Source organism: Dendropsophus ebraccatus, chromosome 15, assembly GCF_027789765.1.
Source record: "Dendropsophus ebraccatus isolate aDenEbr1 chromosome 15, aDenEbr1.pat, whole genome shotgun sequence".
NCBI lineage: Eukaryota > Metazoa > Chordata > Amphibia > Anura > Hylidae > Dendropsophus > Dendropsophus ebraccatus.
This window is the reverse complement of record NC_091468.1, coordinates 21796717-21819156: the sequence shown is the minus strand read 5'-3', so window position 1 is coordinate 21819156 and position 22440 is coordinate 21796717. Positions and strand designations below refer to the sequence as shown.

Genomic DNA, 22440 nt, shown 5'->3' with positions numbered 1-22440 from the left:
CACAGTGATGTCACAGTACAGGAATAATACACGCAGTGGTGTCACAGTACATGGATAATACACACAGTGATGTCACAGTACAGGGATAATACACACAGTGGTGTCACAGTACAGGAATAATACACAGTGATGTCACAGTACAGGGATAATACACACAGTGATGTCACAGTACAGGAATAATACACACAGTGGTGTCACAGTACAGGGATAATACACACAGTGATGTCACAGTACAGAAATAATACACACAGTGATGTCACAGTACAGAAATAATACACAGAGTGATGTCACAGTACAGGGATAATACACACAGTGGTGTCACAGTACAGGGATAATACACACAGTGATGTCACAGTACAGGAGAATACACACAGTGATGTCACAGCACAGGAATAATACACACAGTGATGTCACAGTACAGGGATAATACACACAGTGATGTCACAGTACAGGGATAATACACTGATGTCACAGTACAGGAATAATACACACAGTGATGTCACAGTACAGGGATAATACACACAGTGATGTCACAGTACAGAAATAATACACAGAGTGATGTCACAGTACAGAAATAATACACAGAGTGATGTCACAGTACAGGGATAATACACACAGTGATGTCACAGTACAGGGATAATACACACAGTAATGTCACAGTACAGGGATAATACACAGTGATGTCACAGTACAGGAATAATACACACAGTGATGTCACAGCACAGGAATAATACACAGAGTGATGTCACAGTACAGGGATAATACACACAGTGATGTCACAGTACAGGGATAATAAACACAGTGATGTCACTGTACAGGCATAATGCACACAGTGATGTCACAGTACAGGGATAATACACACAGTGATGTCACAGTACAGGCATAATGCACACAGTGATGTCACAGTACAGGGATAATGCTGGGATACACCTATTGCAGTGTAAGGAGTGATGATCGCTCCCCCTTATAACACTATTCCATTGCGATTCTTATACATACATGTATATATTGCGGTAGTTTTTATGCATGTCAGCTTGGATTTTTGGATTTACGCCTCTTCTTGATTTCCTCTATAAAGCATGGCCCATGGCACAGAGTCTCCCCGCTATAAGTGAGCCAGTCTGACAGTAAAGTAAGAAGCTGCGATAGCCCCCCAGGTGTCTGCGCATGAAACCTCTCAGCACTGAGAGACCGGAGGCTTTCTCTTCTTTCATACTCTTTCGTGATGTGTTTGCTAAGACGCCATATGCTGGGAGCTTGTGTTCTGTCAAGGAAAAGTAAATAGTTTGCCAGCTGAGGTCTTCTTACTTGGAAATTCTGTGCTGAAATATACGTGACGTGCCCAACTGGCGGAATCTGCATCCAGTGGATTTCTCCGTTAAATGGTTAATGGCCAATAACATACAAGGACATGATGGTCTCTGACACGCATCGATCCATGCGTGTTTATCTCAGTTGTGATGGGAATACCCCTTTAAATCACCTGCTGAAAATGGAACAGATCTGCGGGAATTTAACCCCTCAGTCCTTGGCATAAATTCTGTAAAATTTTAAGCAAAATCATTCATTTCTGGTTTTAGTGTTCCTTTAAACCAGGGGTCTCAAACATGCAGCCCCCATGCTGCTTCTAAGGCTGTCACCTGCTGCCCATGGAGCACCAGAGCTTCTGGGATTTTTCATTGTTACTGAATGGAGGCACAGGGGAGCATATAGAGGCACACTGTGTACTATTACTATATGGAGACACAGGGGGTATTATTACTATATGGGGGCACAGGGGGGTATATAGGGCACATGGTGGACTATTACTATGGGGAGGCAAAGGGGGTATTCTTACTATATGGAGGCACAGGGCGCACTATCATTATATGGAGGCACAGGGGAGCATATAGAGGCACACGGCGTACTATTACTATATGGGGGCACAGGGGGTCATATTACTATATGGGGGCACAGGGGGGTATATAGAGGCACATGGTGTACTATTACTATGGGGAGGCAAAGGGAGGTATTATTACTATATGGAGGCACAGGGCGCACTATCATTATATGGAGGCACAGGGGCAGTATCTTTATATGAAGGCATAGGGGAGTATTATTAGTATATGGGGCATAGGGAGCATTATGATTATATGGAGGCACAGGTAGATATTATTACTGAATAGATACATTACTATATAGAGGCGCGGGGGGAATATTATTATACTGAGGCCCAGGGGTATTTTTATCTAGAGGAACAGTGTGCACTATTACTTTACGGAGACACAGGGGGTATTATTACTATATCAAAGCACAGGGGTGCACTATTACTATATGGGAGCACAGGGTGCACTATTACTATATTGGGGCACAGGGGGCACTATTACTATATGGGGGCACTATTACTCTCTGAAGGCACAGGGGGCACAATTACTATATGGAGGCACAATTACTATATGGAGGCACAATTACTATATGGAGGCACAGGGGGCACAATTACTATATGGAGGCACAATTACTATATGGAGGCACAGGGGGCACAATTACTATATGGAGGCACAGTTTTTTTATATTACTACATGGAGGCATAGGGGCACTATTACTATATGGAGGCACAGGGGACAGTATTACTATATGGAGGCACAGGGGGTTATTACTGCTATATAGGGCATAGGAAGCATTATTACTATATGGAGGCAGAGGGGATATTATAATTGACTAGATGCATGGGGGAATTTTTGCTATATGGTGTTTTTAGGGGAATTATTACTATATGGAGGCACAGGGGGCCATTATTAATATACAGAGACACAGGGAGGCATTATTACTACATAAGGGCAAATAACGTAATGATTAAAGGGGTTGTCCGGCGATAAAAAATTATTCACAGAATAACACACATTACAAAGTTATACAACTTTGTAATGTATGTTATGTCTGTGAATGGCCCCCTTCCCCGTGTCCCACCACCCCCACCCGTGTAGCCGGAAGTGTGGTGCGCTATACATTACCTGTCACGTGCCGACCACGGTCTCCGATCCTCAGCAGTGACGTCTTCTTCGGGCAGCCACGTCATCAGCTGCTCAGCCGCGATTGGCTGAGCACAGTTATGCTCAGCCAATCGCGGCTGAGCTTCGGATGACGCTGCAGAGGGCGGCCGGCACTCGGGAAGATCCGCCGGCCTCCCGAAGAAGACGTCACTGCTGAGGATCGGAGACCGTGGACGACACGAGATGCGGTGAGTATAATGCACCACACTTCCGGGTCTAGCGTGGGTGGGGGGAAACACAGGGAAGGGGGCCATTCACAGACATAACATACATTACAAAGTTGTATAACTTTGTAATGTGTGTTATTCTGTGAATAATTTTTTATCGCCGGACAACCCCTTTAATATTTTTGCATTGCTTTAAATTTGAAAAGAACATTAATGTGAATTTCAAATAATTTCTATGTGCGACCCATATAACTGGCAGAGTTTGAGACCCCTGCTATAAAAAGAACATGGAGTTGCTATAAACAGATGTATGTACAAGATATGCCTATAAAAAGGGAAAACCTAGTGACTACTGAGGATTCTGGTAAATTGCAACTATATAAATCACAAAAAGAAGGAAAATTAAAGCCCTGCTACCTTTCTGTTCCGGAATCCAAAACACCCATTTTAATGCAAATGAGAACAAACTCCACCCCTTTGTGGAGCGGTTCTTTGAACAGTCCGGTGGACAGGCAAATTTGTTGTAGATATTTAAGCCCCTCAGACTATCCCATAAGGATCCCATTAAAAAAAAAAAAAGTGTCCCCTTACTGAAACCTCCAAAGGTCAGCTAAAATGTATAAAGAAACCTGGCAGTAAGTGTTCAATTTCTCTGCAGCGCCTCTATTGGAAAAATGAAGTATTACACCATGCCCACTTATTTGAATGGGTTATCTATGTAATGTAGGACAGGACAAGTCCCCCAGAATGGGAGACACTCTTTGTGACTGCTCTCCTATCTGACTATGAGCTGCGGATCTTGTTAATTCTAAATAGGGTGTATAAAATAGGTTTTGTAAATTGGATAACCCCTTTAAGTAACAGTTATAAGGTCTTCCTAAAAAATTTCCTTGTATTATCTTATGGAACATCCTTCATTCTTGTCTGAAAGATAAGAGGTTGGGTCTCTAATTCTCAGCAATGGTGGATATACCAGAAGTCATACTCCTACCTAACTTCTACAACTTCTCTCCTTCGTGAGTCATAAGGTAGACGGAGGTAAAGTGGAGGCTGCATAGTGTGTACCTCAGCTGACAGGACACTAAGTTGTTTTCGCAGTGTTTAGTGGATATAGGTCAGACTGTCGTTCTGATTTCACTGTTCACTGTGATCCTCTCTGGCCTGAAACGCAACGCCGGCCCGGAGTTCACGCCTGACTGCAGCTTTGTCATTCATTAGTTGTCCCCATTGACCTTCCTTTCTGCAATACCTCTAATGCTTACAAGACTAAAAAGTGACAGCGCAGCACACAGGATACATTTCTCCACCGATTATATAACTCTGTGTCCAGTGTCCTTCACATACAGGACTGAGGTTAATGAGGATTTAGTGGGGGACTGGTAACAGTAATGTAAGTAATGGAGCTTAATAAAAGAGGTAAAACTATAAGAATAGAAAAGTCACTACCGGACTTATTGGGTTGTATGAGACCAGAGGCCTCCATTACCTCCAGTGGAGGCAGAATATATGGCAGGTACGGGCCCTAGGGCCCTGCCTGTAGTCAACCAAACACATTTCTTTCTATCTGTATACATAGGGGGGTAGAGGTAATATACAGGCAACTACCCGCATTCAAGAAATTCCAGATGGTGCCACACACTGAAGGAGCAGGATAGTGTTAGAGCAGCAATGGAGGCAAGTAATATGCTGGGGAAGACATTGTACAATGGGGCACAGAACATATATAGTACAAGGGGACATAGAATATAGGCACATAGTACAAGCTATGGTGAAAGGTATAGAACAAGGGGCACAAAACAAGGAAGTAAAGTACAAAGGCATACAGTACAAGGGGGCACATGGGCACAGAATAATGTGACTTAGTATGAGGAGGCACATAACAATGAAGCATAGTACAAGGAGGTTCCATACAAGGAGGCATATTACAAGTACAAAATGCAAAGGGGCACAGAATTGTGGGGCATGCAGACACAATCTGAGGGGCACAGAATAATGGGGCATGCAGACACAACCTGAGGGGCAATAAATATAGGATATAGACTGTATGTACTTAGGGTGGAGTATAATAATATTTGCTACAGGACCATGTAATATCTAAAATTATAAAAATAAACAGCGCCACTCCTGTCTGCAGGCTCTGCCTGGTATTGCAGCACAGCCTCATTCACCATTGAGGCCTCTCTTCTCCATGAAAGTTATATAGAACCTGACAGATGGATTCTATGTCTCTATGTCCCTATATTTCTCAGCACACATCATACGTGTAAGAGACGCCGCACATGATCCAGCCAGGTGCAGGCTGATAGGGATGAAACCTCTTTATGTGCAGATGTATATTTCATAATGCAGCGTTTCGCTCTACGCTGTGGATTTATCTCATACGGAAGTCATAGTAATCTGCACTTAACCCACATAGATGACTATGCCAGGAGCGCTCCTTGTCATAACACAGAACCATAGAGGAGAAGGTACAGAGCGGAGAGCACATCGCACTGACACATGCACATAGCACTCACTATATTAACCCTCGGCACCTCCCTCCTTTTTGGTGGGGACTTGTTTTCTTAGAAAATCAACTTTTTTTTTTTTTTTTTTTATCAATGACACTGTTGCATTTATTGGTGCCCTTATAGGGTTAATACAACTTTTTGATCACTGCAATACTGCAGTGCATTGTGCCTGATCACATTCTGCAGACATTTTTTTCTTAAAATCAACTGGTGTCAGAAGTAATTTACAGATCTGCACAACTTTCCATTTAAAATCTCAAACCTTCTGTATGTGCTGCAGGAAGTGGTGTATCCTTTCCAGTCTGAGCTCTCTGCTGCCACCTCTGTCCATGTCAGGAACTGTCCAGAGCAGTGGCAAATCAACATAGAAAACCTCTCCTGCTCTGACAGTTCCTGACATGGACAGAGGTGGCAGCAGAGAGCACTGTGTCAGATTGGGAAGAATACACCACTTCCTGCAGGACATACAGCAGCTAATAAGAAATGGAAGACTTGAGATTTTTAAAGGGGTTATCCAGCGCTCCAAAAACATAGTCACTTTCCCCCTACTGTTGTCTCCAGTTTGGGTGGGGTTTTGAAACTCAGTTCCATCGAAGTAAATGAAGCTTAACTGCAAACTGCACCTGAACTGGAGACAACAGTAGGGGGAAAAGTGGCCATTTTTTTTTACAAATCTATATAAGTTTCTGACATAAGTTGATTCAAATAATTTTTTTACGCTCCCAAGCCAGCCCATAAGCCTCCCTAACTCCGCACCCATCCCTATCACTTTGCAGGGAGACAATTAATTGAGTGGCAAAGAGAGCCCTACCCATCTATTGCCGACCGTGGCATCTAAGTGGCTGCATGGCCGGGATCTGAGTTCTCTCATCCAGAACATTGCAACATTGTGAGCTTTGTAACACTGTTGACACCCGCAGTATAAGTGGGAAACTAGGGGAGATCTCTCCTATCACGTCAAGCTGTGGTTTCCAGCTGTTTTGAAGCCTACAACCAGTGTGTCCCAAACCACAGAAGCAGTAAACCATGGGTAATGCAATGAATTTACAAAGTAGCTCAACTTCCTAAATGTAAAATGGTGTCTGACAGAGGAGATACCCTCCGAGGAAACCACATAACTGCTGAGCAGGAAACCGTACAAGTAAAATCCCAGCCCAGGGTCCTGTCTACGTCTTGCATTATGCATGGCCCACTTCTGTTAAAATAGCACGTCTCCAGTCTTGCCCTCAACGTCTCCATAGACCTCTCCTCCTCTGCACACGTAGCTTCATTTCCACTTTGCAGAAAAAGAAAACTGAGGGTATTGTCATCAAAATGAATAAGCAATGCAGGTCTGGTGCCATACACCGTTACCAGGAGCAGAATGATGCCCGACACTTGGAAGGTGCAAGACATGAACAGGCTCTAATGCCCTATGGGAATAACCACATACCAACCTGTGGCTCTCCAGAGGTTGCACAACTACCACTCCCATCATGTTCCAGCAACCCGTGCAGTGCTACAACTCCCATCATCTGGAGAGTGAAAGGTTGGGGAAAACTGATATACTGTAGAGCTCTCAAACACAATGCCATGCTCAAGCTAATGGTTTACAGTGCCAACCACATACCCCTACACATTCAATGTTAACCACCTGCTCCGCACAACCAGTGGTAAGTACATGGGCGTACATGGACATAATGTTATGAATAAAAGAGCAATTAGACAAGCCTCCTATTGGTATACTCCATCATGGCCAAACATTGGATCACTATCCATAAAGAAGGGGGATTGGATGGGAGCTTACCCTATCCATGGGCACCATGCCAGCCCCCAATGGCTGCTCCGTCTATAGTATATATACCTTGTGTTTCCACTTAGGCCTCATTCACATTTCCAGTGTTTTTCACGAAGCGTGATTTTGGCCATTCCGTTAAAAACACTGAACGTCTGTTGACTGCATCAGTTTGAATGTGCTGGGTTGGGAGCGTATAACACAGGACAGACTGGTCCTCCAGAGAGGGAGACACTTTGTAACCGCTCTCTACAAGGAGATGAGTCTCTATTAACTCGGTATTCTCAAGCAGATTATATGACAATGGGCTTTTTGGATAAGAAGACCACTTTATGACCATACAGACCTAAAAACTGAACTGATCTGATGACCATAGATCTTACTGCAAATTAAGTTCAATTCAGCAGACTAATATTGGTCCTAGTGTTATTGTTGGCATTCCCATGACACGTTAACATGCACACTAAACCTCCACTTACACAAGGGGCATGAGACCCCCACCAATCAGGTACTGAAAGGGGGGAATGAAACAGGAACCAGACAGCGCCGTCCACCATGTAGTGGCCAAGATCGGTTACTGCAGCTCATTCGCTTCTGTGGGAGCTAAGCTGCAGTAACCAATCTTGGCCACTACATAGTGGATGGAGCTGTCTGCTTCCTTGCCACAATTAAACTGACTGCAATGGCAATGCATTGAAGTCAATGGGAAGACGGACGTCCAATGCACACAATGCATTGAATAACCGACGTTTTTACTGCGGACGTCAAAATAATGAACATGATCATTATTTTCGGACGTCTTTTGCAAACAGCTGACTTTTTTATTAGTTGTTCACACACAGTTTTTCTTTTTCATCGTTCTTTCTCTGTTTGTACTGTTAAATTTAATGGACTTTTCAATTAAGCTGCACCCAAAGGCCAATTAGAATTAGAATAATGTACCAGCAGCCGTCATTGCACTAAGGGGAGGCCAGGCTGCCAAATGACGTCCGTTATTTTAGACTCAAAATAACGGACGTCATTTTAAACGGAGCTGAAAATTTTTTGTGTGAACATAGCCTAACAGCTATATGCTGGTGCTCGCTTTTCCTTCACAGTTGCCTCTCCCTTTAATTTTGCTGATCCTTCAACCTTTGCAGGATTTGGCAGTTCTTAATCATTAGGTTTTTACTTTGGGAACTAATTGGCTCCAATCTGCTCTGCAGCGAGAGATCTGAGGCCGCGAGGAAGGAACGCTTCCTCTCCAAATGATTCCATGAACATTAGTGTAAGCAGGAGCTTCCCTCCTGCTAACTCCGCTATCAGACTATGGCGAACATCAGCAGGAGCGTAGCCAGCGTGCGGAGGAGAGACGGAATGGTCGAGCCCACGCTCACCGGGGAGAAACACAGACTTTAGAATGCTGCAGTAACACAATCGTCTCTAACAACTCCTTATAATAATCTATATCCTCAGCAGGATGACGCTGCTGGGTCACACACTGCCTTGAATTAAAGGGTAACTCCATCCATCATAGCCTGACACTAAAGCGGGTAGAAAATGTCAGAAGTAAAAAAAAAAAATAAAAAAAAAATTATATATAAGAGAGAGAGAGAGAGAAAGAGAGAGAGAGTTATCAAACATGGTGAAGAGTGAAACTGGCTCAGTTGCCCCTAGCAACCAATCAGATTCCACTTTTCATTTTCTAAAGAGTCTGTGAGGAATGAAAGGTGGAATCTGATTGGTTGCTAGGGGCAACTGAGTCAGTTTCACGTTACACCATGCTTGATAAATCTCCCCCTTAATGTTTTTTATTTTTATTTGAACTATTGGATTTATTGGAGAAGCCAGGAGACCCAGATACACTGGGACCTGTCATACTTGTCCCTGCCTGTAGGGGCACTCTAGAGAAAGTGGGGGTCTATTACACAGTCCAACACGCTGCAGATACTAAGCGCTGATCTCAGAGTTCAGTGCATATATACAGATCCTTCCCAAGGAAATTCTCTTTTTTTTTTTTTTGGGTTACACCAGAAGACTCCTCCACAGTGTTGCATTTGAAGACAGCTTCTTTCTAAAAAGGCCACACCCCCTTGTCCAGCAAAAGTGTCTAAAACACCAGTAAATGTGGCGTTAGTCCAGTCTAAACGTAATCCGTCATTCGTACAGCCAAATCTACCCAAGTGTGGAGCACATATTACATATACATATATGTGTATATACATATACATATGTACAGTATATTACTATCAACTAGAAGACAGGCAAGTAGTGAAAGCACTCCTTGCGAAAAAAGTTTACAAGACGCATCAGGGGGGTAAGGAGTTGCAGTGGGGCCACATATGCTAAGGCCTTTTTGGTTTCAGTCTGAACACCTGTCTTCTGGGTAGGTGGGCCATTTAGCCGCCACTACATGGTCTTCAGGTATGGGATGACTGACCATTGTTATTTCATATAGCACATTAGCACTTTATTATGTATAACCTGTGTATATCTGTGCATAGGGACCCCCTGCATTTATTGTGCATTATACATGGCTTTGTGTTATACCTGCCACCTTGTTTTTAATTATACATTACTGTATATCTTTTTATGGGATTATTTGGGAAGTATTGGCATGAAGAAAGTATTTTCAGTTTAGTAAGAGTTAAAGGGGTTAAATCGGTAGTTTAGCAAAAAAAAAAGTTTTCTTTCAAATCAACCAGTGCCAGAAAGTGCCAAAGATTTGTAATTTACTTCTATTAAAAAATCTCATTTCTTCAAGTACTTATCAGCTGCTGTATGTCCTGCAGTAAGTAGTGTATTCTTTCCAGTGTGACACAGTGCTCTCTGCTGCCACCTCTGTCCATGGCAGGAACTGTCCAGAGCTGTAGTAAATCCCCATAGAAAACCTCTCCTGCTCTCCATACTGGAAAGAATACACAACTTCCTGCAGGACATACAGCAGCTGATAAGTTTTGGAAGACTCCCAAGAACAGAAGGATCAGGCAAATTAAAAGGCAACACACCTGACCTTCGACATCTGTTATTGCGTAAAGTCTGAAGTCATCATGCACAATAGTTGGTCAACTAATTCTGAGAAAACCAGGGGGGTCAGCCACCTATAGGGGTATACAACCTCTGTAGCTGCTCAGCCATCCCGGCTGAAGGGGGCGCCAGTGATGACCTGGCACTGAAGTCTTGAGACCACCATGACTTTTAATTACGGTAGTATGGTGCTGTTATTAGATGTATGGCCACTGTATTTCGGTATTATTGGAGCACTGTAGGGTGAGATTACAGGGAATTTTTATAACAGATAACAGGGACCTCCACCACTATACACCATGAAGATGTATGGGGTAGTAGTGCACACACCGGACCTTGCACCATACTCCTCGCTCCGGTCGTTGGTCGTACCCCCCTTCCAATGTTTCTAGCTGAATTCCCTTTACAGACATATCATTTATATTCCTCCTAATAACTTGCTGGTTATTGTTCAATGATCCATCACTACAGGTTCATTTACTCATCAAAATCCCTACTGGTCATGGACAGGCGGCCGTATCCTGCATCATACAAGGGTCGCTCTATGGATATGAGGATCACAGAGCGGAGACCATCCTCACCCTGCTGCCTAATCACAGACTCAATAAATCACTGTCCCGGGGAAAACACTCACACCATAAAACCCCAGGACTGCACACAATGTACGGCAAGAAGCAACAAAGACTGAACCAGCAGCAGCATCAACTGAAAGAAGCAGCAGGATATCAGGAGCACAATCTGCTGCTGCTTATTTATAACCCAGAAATAGCGCCACTCTTGGCTTTCTCTGGTATTACAACTCAAGTCTATGGAGCTGATGTGCAATACCAACTGCAGCCTATGGTAAGGAGTGGCGCTGTTCACTGGGAAAAAAAAATGCAAATTTAGTTTCCTAATATTTTACAATCCTTTTAATGCATAAAACTAAGGAGAATTCGTAAAAAAAAGAAAAATAGCAATGCAAACTTCAAATATTCAGAATTAAGCCACAGAAATATGACAGCTATCAATTTAATTCAAGGTGTTCTAGTAACGCCTCCAGCTCTGCTACATCTTTATATTCGCTATATGTATCCCATATTTGCGTCTGCACATTACATATCGGAATGGCTGAGCACAATGTGATTGCAAGCCCCTAGGACTACTGGGGTGCACTGAGATGTCCATGAGGTGTGTATAGGAATCATGAGATGTGAAACCTCCATCCAATGTCACAGGATACGGGGAGTGAACATGATGGATTATATAGCCTGATCATCTGTTGTGGCGGGAGATAAGACGCTGTCAGAAGTGTCTATCAGCGCTCCAGCTCCTTCTCTCCATGGAAAACACATGTGACAGATACAGCCAGCCCCTCATAGATACAGAGAGAAGACATAAAATAGATATGACAGAGGAATATTATATATAAATATATATATATAACATATATGAGATAGATAGACAGACAGATAGATAAGATAGATAGATAATAGATAAATATTAGATAGAGAATGATGAGATCTGTATATAATTTGACATTGCTCATATATAATAAAGCTTCCCAGTATTATATTATAAGGACTATAGTAATCCTGTAATATTTCCAGGATATCCTGTAATATTTAAGGGATTAAATAAGAAGTCTCCTCTATAAGGACCCCCCGCCCCCCATATGACTGTATCACAATAAATCCCCTGTAGACAATAGCAGGGGGTCTGCATATTCCTCTATAACACTCATCAGCACTGTATAACCCTGCAGTCTGTTCAGGCTATTGCTCTCTGTTATCAGCCTGGCTGTCACCTTCAATGAGATGAGTGACAAGGAGTGAAGGGGAATCCTTGGTGACTTCTTGCTCTCCCCTTGCTCCAGTGCTGACCCTCCATACAGCCATGTGCCTGACCCCCAGCAGCTGCCCCTATAGGTTCTGGGCTGGATTATGAAGCTGGTTCTCCACTTACCCACTGACAGCTGGACCGGGCCAGAGCAGAGCGAGACCTGGACCCAGAGGAGTAGAGCCAGCACTGCCTGCGGATGACCTGGGGATGGATCTGCTGCTGCTGCTCTTCTTCCTCCTCTCATTCCATAACACATCTTTCATGGAGCTGAGGCATCCAGGCAAGAGCAGGGACCTGCAGAGCACACAGGGGTATTACTGCAGAGCATTCCACCCCCCCACACATGTGCCCCCCATAGATGATGGCCACTCACTGGCTGCAGAGAGGTGCATGCTCCCAGCTCAGCTCATAGTGTTACACTGCAGCCAGGCTGCTGCCTCCTCTGCCTCTTTATATGTGTCTGCCACTGCTGATCCTCCTCTAGCCTGATCAGGCATGCATGGCTTTGCCCTCCTCTGTATGGATATTGCATCCTGATAAGGTCAAGGGGAAGACTGGGGATACTGGGATATTAACCCCTCCAGCACCAGCGAGGAGGCTTCTGCACTGCATGCAGCATCTATAGTGCTAACCCCCTCCTCCCCCACCACCATACCTGCAGCAGACACAGGGCTGGGGCTCCCCTGAGCACAGTCCTCCTCCTCCTCCTCCTCCTCTACAGCAGCCTCATGCTCTGCTATGCTTCACCTGGCAGGCGCGCCCCCGGGACACTCAGCAGCTCGGGGGCGCGCAGGCAGGTCGCTCTCCAGGGTCCTGAAGGGCTGTGCAGGCTGCAAGTGTGCGGGTTATACACATATCTATATACCATGACTCCTGCTATTTATACAGCATATGATGAATATACAGTGTATATATATATATATATATATATATATATATATATATATATATATATATATATATATATATATATATATATATATATATATACTGCTGCTCCAGTCCTTGCTGCACATTATAGCCATTGTCTTACAGGGTCACAGGGCTGTACTGATCTTATTGCTGCTGGGCTACTTAAAGACATAGCTTATACAGTATAGTAGGAAGCAACACTATGAAGTATGTATTACTATATGCTTTGCAGATGTAGCAGAGCTGTGTAACATTACATGTAGTGATTGTATCTCATCACCATGTAGCAGAGCTATAGGAGGGGTGATACATAAAGAATGGCAGGATGTGTAGTTATTGCATCCTTTTACCATGTAGCAGAGCTGTGGTAGGGGTGGTACATAAAGAATGTGTAGTTATTGTATCCAATCACCATGTAGCAGAGTTATAGCAGGGGTGATACATAGAGAATGGCAAGGTGTGTAGTTATTGCATCCTATTACCATGTAGCAGAGCTGTAGTAGGGTTGGTACATAAAGAATGGCAGGATGTCTAGTGATTGTATCTAATCACCATGTAGCAGAGCTGTAGTAGGTGTGATACATAGAGAAGGCAGCATGTGTAGTGATTGTATCTAATCACCATGTAGCAGAGCTGTGGTAGGGGTGGTACATAGAGAAGGCAGCATGTGTAGTGATTGTATCTAATCACCATGTAGCAGAGCTGTAGTAGGTGTGATACATAGAGAAGGCAGCATGTGTAGTGATTGTATCTAATCACCATGTAGCAGAGCTGTGGTAGGGGTGGTACATAGAGAAGGCAGCATGTGTAGTGATTGTATCTAATCACCATGTAGCAGAGCTGTGGTAGGGGTGGTACATAGAGAATGGCAAGGTGTGTAGTTATTGCATCCTATTACAATGTAGCAGAGCTGTAGTAGGAGTGATACATAGAGAAGACAGCATGTGTAGTTATTGTATCTAATCACCATGTAGCAGAGCTGTAGTAGGTGTGATACATAGAGAAGGCAGCATGTGTAGTGATTGTATCTAATCACCATGTAGCAGAGCTGTGGTAGGGGTGGTACATAGAGAATGGCAAGGTGTGTAGTTATTGCATCCTATTACCATGTAGCAGAGCTGTAGTAGGAGTGATACATAGAGAAGACAGCATGTGTAGTGATTATATCTAATCACCATGTAGCAGAGCTGTGGTAGGGGTGGTACATAGAGAAGGCAGGTTGTGTAGTTATTGCATCCTATTACCATGTAGCAGAGCTGAGGTAGGGGTGGTACATAGAGAAGACAGCATGTGTAGTGATTGTATCTAATCACCATGTAGCAGAGCTGTTGTCTTCCCTACAAGAGTCATGTAAAACCCAATCTGCATACTAATACAGGGTGAGAATTGTCCCCACTATATGACAGATCTCTTCCTTGTTGAGTGTCTGGTTCTGAATTGCCGCCTTCACTATCACTGAAGAAAATTATGAAATTCTCTTTCCTTGCAGCAAACAGTAGGGGGAGCTGTTAGGTCTGAAGAAGGAGGCTGCGGGGTTTACTCTATTTGCTCATGTGGTGATATAGAGGGCTGCTCCCATCTGGAGGATTATTGTTTATCCATAGATGAAGGTTTTTCCAATGGGGCCTGTGCTTTTCTTAAGATTAAGGGACCCCCGCAGATGATGCACAGATGATACAGAAACCGATACAGCTGACCCAACTGTTTACCCAGTTTGTGGATTACAGCCAGATATTAAAACATGGGGGCAGCGGTCTTGTCTGAGCTGTTTTTAACTGCACTACTATGTTTTACAGCAAGCCCCATGTACATAGACAGCAATGAATAGGAGCTGTACCATTAAGATGACCGGGAAATGTTACTGGGCATGTGCTTTGACCTTTGAAAAAGTCATTTATAAAAGAGGGGGAGGCTGAGCTGACAGTTTAATCTATTGTCTTCTCTATCTATTGGTGTCACTTTTCTCTGTAATTCTGTACATATCATAACAGCCTCCTCTTTACCATCAAGGACAGAAAAGGAAGTCTTAATTTATTTTCAGTCCTAGTGGCAGAATGGAAACTGCAAGATTTCTGGATTACTTTATTATATAGATAATAAAATGGAAAAGAAAAGCGCAAAAAATCTGAAAAATATGTTTAACGTAAAATGTTTTTTCTCTTCTCAACCATCTCTGGCTGCTACAAGCAGGCTGATAAGGGCCAGGGAGTCCTTGATCTTCTTAGGAGACATGCCAAACACCAACAGCGCCTACCAGACCTCACTTTAAGGGGGGGGCATCCATAGGGGCCACAGGGGAAAACTGTCCCTGTCCTGGCATTGGCCACTGATAGACCAGACATTGTTCCTGGGAATATTCCTCTGCACTGGGAAAGTGCAGGGCCTGCAGGGGCGGAGCCTGACACATAGATTCTTTGTGTTGCTGTTTCTGTTATGCCACGCCCCCGCAGAACCTGCCCTTTCAATGTATACATAAATAACACTGGCACATTGGTATTATACATTACACTACATGGATAAAAGCATGTGGCCACCTGACCACATCACCTATATGAGCTTGTTGAAAATCCCCTTCTAAATCCATAGACATTAGTATTGAAGGAGTCTGCGCCAATTTTACAGGTTCTAAATTGACCCATAATACAGCCAGTGTTAGTTTATGGAGATTGCATTGCGGTGCATGACTTTATGCATGTTTGCACCAGGTGTGAGGCTGAAACTCCTGAGCTTAATAGTTGGGGGGGGGGGGGGGAAATGCAGATACGTATATAGTATATGTGGTTTGGAGGGAGATCGAGTAGGTACTGATCATTCTATATGATTCTAGGCAATCATCGGAAAAAGAAAAACGCTGTGGGCACTGACAGTATAGTAGACCGTCTTAAATCGTGTATTAATTCATGTAGGAAACATTGTGGCAGGTAAAAAAGCGGAAAGACGCCAACCCCCCCCCCTGCTATGACCCATAGCAGGGGGGGGGGGTTGGCGTCTCTCCGCTTTTTTACCTGCCAGAATGTTTTCTACATGAATTAATACACAATTAAAGACGGTCTACTATACGGTCAGTGCCCACAGCTTTTTTATTTTTCCGATGATTGCCTGTACCTGATATACTCTTTGCTGTGTAGTAGCACCCCGTAGCTTGACCTATGCTCCCACCATAAGCAACGGCACGCCACATCGGGCCGGGTCTGTCTGTATGGTAGTGCCGACCGCTATCTCTTCTGTTTGTGCTATATGATTCTAGCATGACATAGGTGCTGTCGTCATGATGTCTCCGCCGGAGCTTCTTATGGTAATTTGGAGGTGTAGTAAGCTACATTTATATGCCAGGCCGCTCCATTACATGCAAATTTAATGAGGGCTCAGAACCTGCAAATGGTGGAAATAAAAGCTTCTGAGTACATAGGAGTGAGTGTGGGTGAGCAGAGGAGGATGACATGACATTCTCTGATGTGGATTTCCACATTTCCCATCATTACTAGAGGGACGTCAGAGTTTATTATATACATAGGTCCCCCGATAACTGCAGCGTACAGAAGACGAGGAGGCGGCGGAGTGGGCAGCTGTCTATGGTGACAATGAATTTATGATGCTATGATTGAAGGGATCAAGCATGTGTGTGTGTTGGGGGGGGGGCGATGAGATGTATATGTTATAAATAGGAATGGGGGGTAATTAGGGGTGAATGCAGCCATTAAAAGAATCATCCATCTTACTGCTATCATAATGAATGAGGGTGTGGGAGTTTGTCTTGTGTCTGGCATTCGTGTAGATTCAGTCTTGAACATCAGAAAGTGGATGCCCGTCCAGTCATCTCTGTGGCAACAGGTAAAGCCAAAGTTGACTGGCGAAGTGCCAGGACCATGATAACTGCAGTCATCTCAAGACACAGACCTAACTACAGTAGTGATATCTATAATGACGGAGATGATCGTGCAAAAGACTGTACATTAGAGGTTGGAGCAGGTGCAGTTAAGATGTTAAAGTGGAACTCCGGAGAAGAAAATGTTTTTGAATCAAATGGTTACATAACGTTATACAGATTTGTAACTTACTTAAAGGGGTTGTCCAGCGAAAATCTTTTTCTTTCAAATCAACTGATATCACAAAGTTATATATATTTGTAATTTACTTCTATTAAAAAATCTCAAGTCTTCCCGCTGCTGTATGTCCTGCAGGAAGTGTTTTATTTTCAGTCTGACAAAGTGCTCACTGCTGACATCTCTGGCCGAGACAGGAACTCTGTCTCGGTTTTCTATGAATCCCTATAGAAAACCTCTCCTGCTCTGGACAGTTCCTGTCTCAGCCAGAGATGTTAGCAGTGAGCACTGTGTCAGACTGAAAATAAACACTTCGACCTTCACCTCTATGTCCTGCAGGAAGTGGTGTATTCTTTACAGTCTGACACTGCTCTCTGCTGCCACCTCTGTCCATGTCAGGAACTGTTCAGAACAATAGCAAATCCCCATAGAAAACCTCTCCTGCTCTGGACAGTTCCTGACATGGACAGAGATGGCAGCAGAGAGCGCTGTATCAGACTGGAAAAAATACATCACTACCTGCATGACATACAGCAGCTAATAAGTATGGGAAGACTTGAGATTTTTTAACAGAAGTAATTTACAAATCTATATAACTTTCTGACACCATTTGATTTGAAAGAAAAAGATTTTCGCTGGACAACTTCTTTACTTTAAAAATCTGAAGTCTTCCAGTACTTATCAGCTTCTGTATGTCCTGCAGGAAGTGATGTATTTGTTCCAGTCTGACACAGCGCTCTCTGCTGCCATCTCTGTCCATGTTAGGAACTGTCCAGAGCAGGACAGGTTTTCTATGGGGATTTGCTACTGCTCTGGACAGTTCCTGACATGGACAGAGGTGGCAGCAGAGAGCACTGTGTCAGACTGGAAAAAATACACCACTTCCTGCAGGGCATACAGGTGCAGGTCGAATGGTCACAGATAAGGATGGAGTGAGCTTTAGCTTCATCTCTGACATAATGATATCATTATATACAGCAGTGACTACAACTCCAAGCGTGCCGTAGAGTGACATCTCGATACAGAATACACTCCGGCACATGAATCCATTGTTCCCGCAGACAATATTATAGAAGTGATTGAAGTCCTCAGCTTTGTCTGTAATGAAAAACACCATCTCAGTGTGAGACTCTCAGCAGGGAGCGATCAGCGGATAGAGCGGCTTTTACCGCACGCCGTATCGAGCCCACGCTGCTCATCTCAGGGCGGCAATTACACAGATCAATATCACAACTTTTTCCATGAAAACAAACACGGCTTGTGGCATGTGACATGGATGGGGGGGAGGGGGCAGAGGGGAAAGCGACAGGTTAATGTGTTACATAGGGCAAAGGCAAGTGAGGCGTGTTACCAGATTACGGGCATATACACTGCAATGTGATGTCTGTCCAGCATCTAAAGGCGTCCATAGGAACGCCTATTACTGATAGGGTATGCGTCCAATACCAATTCATTTAAAAGGACTGTGCACATGATCCTGATAGATTGAGTTTTGTTGCAAAGGCTTCTCAAGCAATGGCTGATCCTTGATATGCATATATCCCATATATCCATGCGCTCAGTTCCCAGATCACACAAGCAGTGCATATATACCATCAGCTGTGTGATCAGGCACCCTGCTCTCGTTCATATGGCTCAGTCGCTCTAAATTGTGCAGTGCAAAAAGATCCTTAAAGGGATATTCTTATCTCTATGAACACATTTAAGCTTGTAGGTCTTCTCAGGTTAAATATTTTGGCAAATACAATAATTGGATTAAGAGCGTTTTGCAAGAAGAGCTCACAGTTTTTCAAAATTGTAACTTGGTTTAAGAGCATTGCTTTGGTTTAAAAGCTTCCTGTACTGGGTGGGACCGAGAGCGGGGGAGGGGCATGGTCTGCATAGCGGAGTCTACAGCCCTGTACTCTGACCCAGAAAGTCGCCCTCACCTTCCGAATCATGGCAGATCCACTTCCTTCCTACTTCATGCTCCCTGCAGTCTCTGTTAGCCCTTGTTTCTCCCATCCTCTCCATTCCTGCTATTATGTGCCTGCACTTACACTCAGCTATACACTCTGCTGCTATAATGTGCCTGTCCTTACACTCAGCCATTCAAACAGCTGTAAAGAGAGGTTTATGTCACTGTCCTCCTGCACAGCTCTGTGATTCTCACTTCCTGATTGGTCCATGCTGAACACACCCCATCCCCATTGCTGTCATGTGACCACACAGACCTCTAACAGCAGCCCTGCTTCTCTATTCCAAGTTGTTGTACTACGCTACTGCATTATGGGGATCTGCAGTTTCATCCGGTATCTACAAACTGCTGCTGTGCTATCAGGTTTATGCAGTTATTATACATTATACTCCACATGCTGATCGCTGTACTGTACAGTAACTTATAATATCACATATTCAGATGTTTCTCATTGTTTGTTTTACATGTTACTCAGAATTAAAAAAAAAAATCATTATTTTTGGGGTGTGGAACCAGTTGTCTGCATTTCAGTGATTTTCTTAAGGGAAAATTTGCTTTGGTTTAAGAGTGATTTGGATTACAAGCACGGTTCCAGAATGAATTATGCTAGTAATCCAAGGCACCACTGTATATATATATATATATATATATATATATATATATATATATATATGCTGTATATATATATATATATATATTTATATGTACATATACAGTGGTGCCTTGGATTACGAGCATAATTCGTTCCGGGACCGTCCAAATCCGCTCTTAAGCCAAAGCAAATATTCCCATAAGAAAATCACTGAAATGCAGACAACTGGTTCCACACCCCAAAAATAATAATTTACTGTACAGTATAACAATCAGCATGTGGAGTATAATGTATAGTAACTGCATAAACCTGAAAAAAAGCAGCAGTTTGTAGATACAGATAGGAAATCAAATCCCCATAATGCAGTAGTGTAGTATAACAGGCTAGAATAGAGGAGCAGGGCTGCTGTCAGAGGTCTGTGTGGTCACATGACAGCAATAGGGAAGGGGTGTGTGTTCAGCATGGACCAATTTAGGAAGTGAGAATCACAGAGCTGTGTAGGAAGACAGTGACAGAAACCTTTCTATACAGCAGTGTGAATGGCTGAGGGTAAGTGCAGGCACATTATAGTAGCAGTGTGTATAGCTGAGTGTAAGTGCAGGCACATTATAGCAGCAGTGTGTATAGCTGAGTGTAAGTGCAGGCACATTATAGCAGCAGTGTGTATAGCTTAGTGTGAGTGCAGGCACATTATAGCAGCAGTGTGTATAGCTTAGTGTGAGTGCAGGCACATTATAGCAGGAATGGAAAGGATGGGAAACACAAGAGCTGACATAGACTGCAAGGAGCACAAAAGAATGAGCTGAACATATGTGAACATAAATGCAGCACTCTCCTGGGAGAGAGTGACAGAGGGGTTACAGCTATATAGAGATAACCTCCACAATCCTGTCCTCTCATGCAATCCCCAGCCTGAAGTGGATCTGCTATGATTTGAAAGGTGAGGGAGACTTCCTGGGTCAGAGTACAGTGCTGTAGACCCCGCTATGCAGACCATGCCCCTCCTCCACACCCCCTTCCACCCAGTACAGGGAGCTCTTAAACCAAAGGAATGCTCTTAAACCAAGTCACAATTTTGACTATGACAAACTCTGACTATGACAAACTGTTTGCAAAACACTCTTAGGGTGCCTTCACACATTCCGTATCCGCAGCGGATTTCACGCTGTGGATTTGCAGAGAAATTTGCTTCAGTACCACTGTATATATGTATACTATATTTATATATACCCCAGCCAGACCACAGCTTTTAGAGCAGAGTGGTTTCCTAGACAATGAGCTGTCAACAATGGGAGGAAAAAAGCAACATATCAAGAGAAAGAGGCAAGTTTAATAACTTGACGAGTCCTACAAGTCTAACTATATTAGATGAGAATACCCTTTTAAGAATTGTCCTTTAGGCCTCTTAACTAGGCCTCTGGCTGCCATGTTAACCACTCAATACTCTGCAATGACATTGAAGGCCAATCTGGTGACAAAGGATGCCCCTCCTACACTTAACTGCCCAGATGCCTTGGTTGCCATTGTGATCCCTAGTGATGGGCAATAACTCACACACCAACCAGTGCCGGCTCCATACTTCCCACCCAATGTTCACTTGCATCAAATGTCGAGAAGCGATAATGATGATGACTGTTTGAAGGTTACCCCCACGATGGGGCACTCTGGTGGCAGCTACCATGGAACAGAGGTCAGTTTTGGCATATGGACACCAGTGCATGATGCTATCCATCTGTGACGCAGTCCAAATGATTGAGAGTAGGTCTGTAGTCTGAAAGCATGGAGGCTCATGGGTTTGCATAGGAGCTGTATACACAAAACGGTTATTAACTCTTTCATTACAGCTATTTGCAAAGTTGCATCATCGTTTATTTTAGATACACCGGAGCAATAAAAAATAAGATGTTGGAATTGAACAATGGACATCATGCTTTATCCCAAAACGAGAGGATATCGTATTCTACCATCATAATGCATCTGACCTACAATGTTTAGGCTCTCAAAATGGTCGCCAATAACTGTGACCGGAAAATAGATCAGCTGGAGACAATAACCTAAAAAGCCAAACGACAAGTAAAAACCTTTATACAAATCTAGAGAAGCAATTTATACCACCTGGGTGTTCCTAATGATTCTAGGTTGTTGAGTGTGACAGACGCCTGAGATGACGGATTGTTCTGCTTCTCTGTATTGCAGGCATCCCTTTATTCCTTTATCATTTCTATGGGTAAATTTAATGTTGCTTAATATGCGCATATAAAAAATGTATAAAGTCCGGCGGTTTTATATGATGAAGTATGTATGAGAATGTATGGAATCATGACGCTGATCACACAGAGCGGGTTCCTAGACTGCGAGCTGATTCATTCATTATGAATGTATTTGCTTTATATCATGGAATAGACTCCGGAGAATTTTTTACATCAATTCATGTTTTAATGTCACATGACCATCCGTAAGAAGGGTCTTACTTTACAGCAGCGATGCGAAAAAAAAAGCAAAACAAAAACATGAGGACAATATGGAGGAAAAAGGGGGTTATTGGGCAGTCAGAGACAGGCACCCACAAGAGAGGCCTGAACGTTTTTTTCCTGCTTCTAATCACTGTATACAGATCAATCATATGGGC

At 43.5% G+C, this 22440-nt stretch overlaps 1 protein-coding gene across 1 annotated transcript in view; it reads right to left on the bottom strand.

Annotated features, from left to right (window-relative positions):
- Window positions 1-12707, bottom strand: part of SUSD4 (sushi domain containing 4) — a 110726-nt gene extending 98019 nt beyond the window's left edge. Inside the window, exons 1-2 of the mRNA XM_069954495.1 lie at window positions 12681-12707; window positions 12431-12601 (exon numbers count right to left, since the gene is read on the bottom strand). Coding sequence (XP_069810596.1) covers window positions 12431-12563 — 133 coding nt within the window. The 5' untranslated portion in view covers window positions 12564-12601; window positions 12681-12707. The remainder of the gene's footprint in view (window positions 1-12430; window positions 12602-12680) is intronic.
- Between the last annotated feature and the right edge of the window lie 9733 nt (window positions 12708-22440).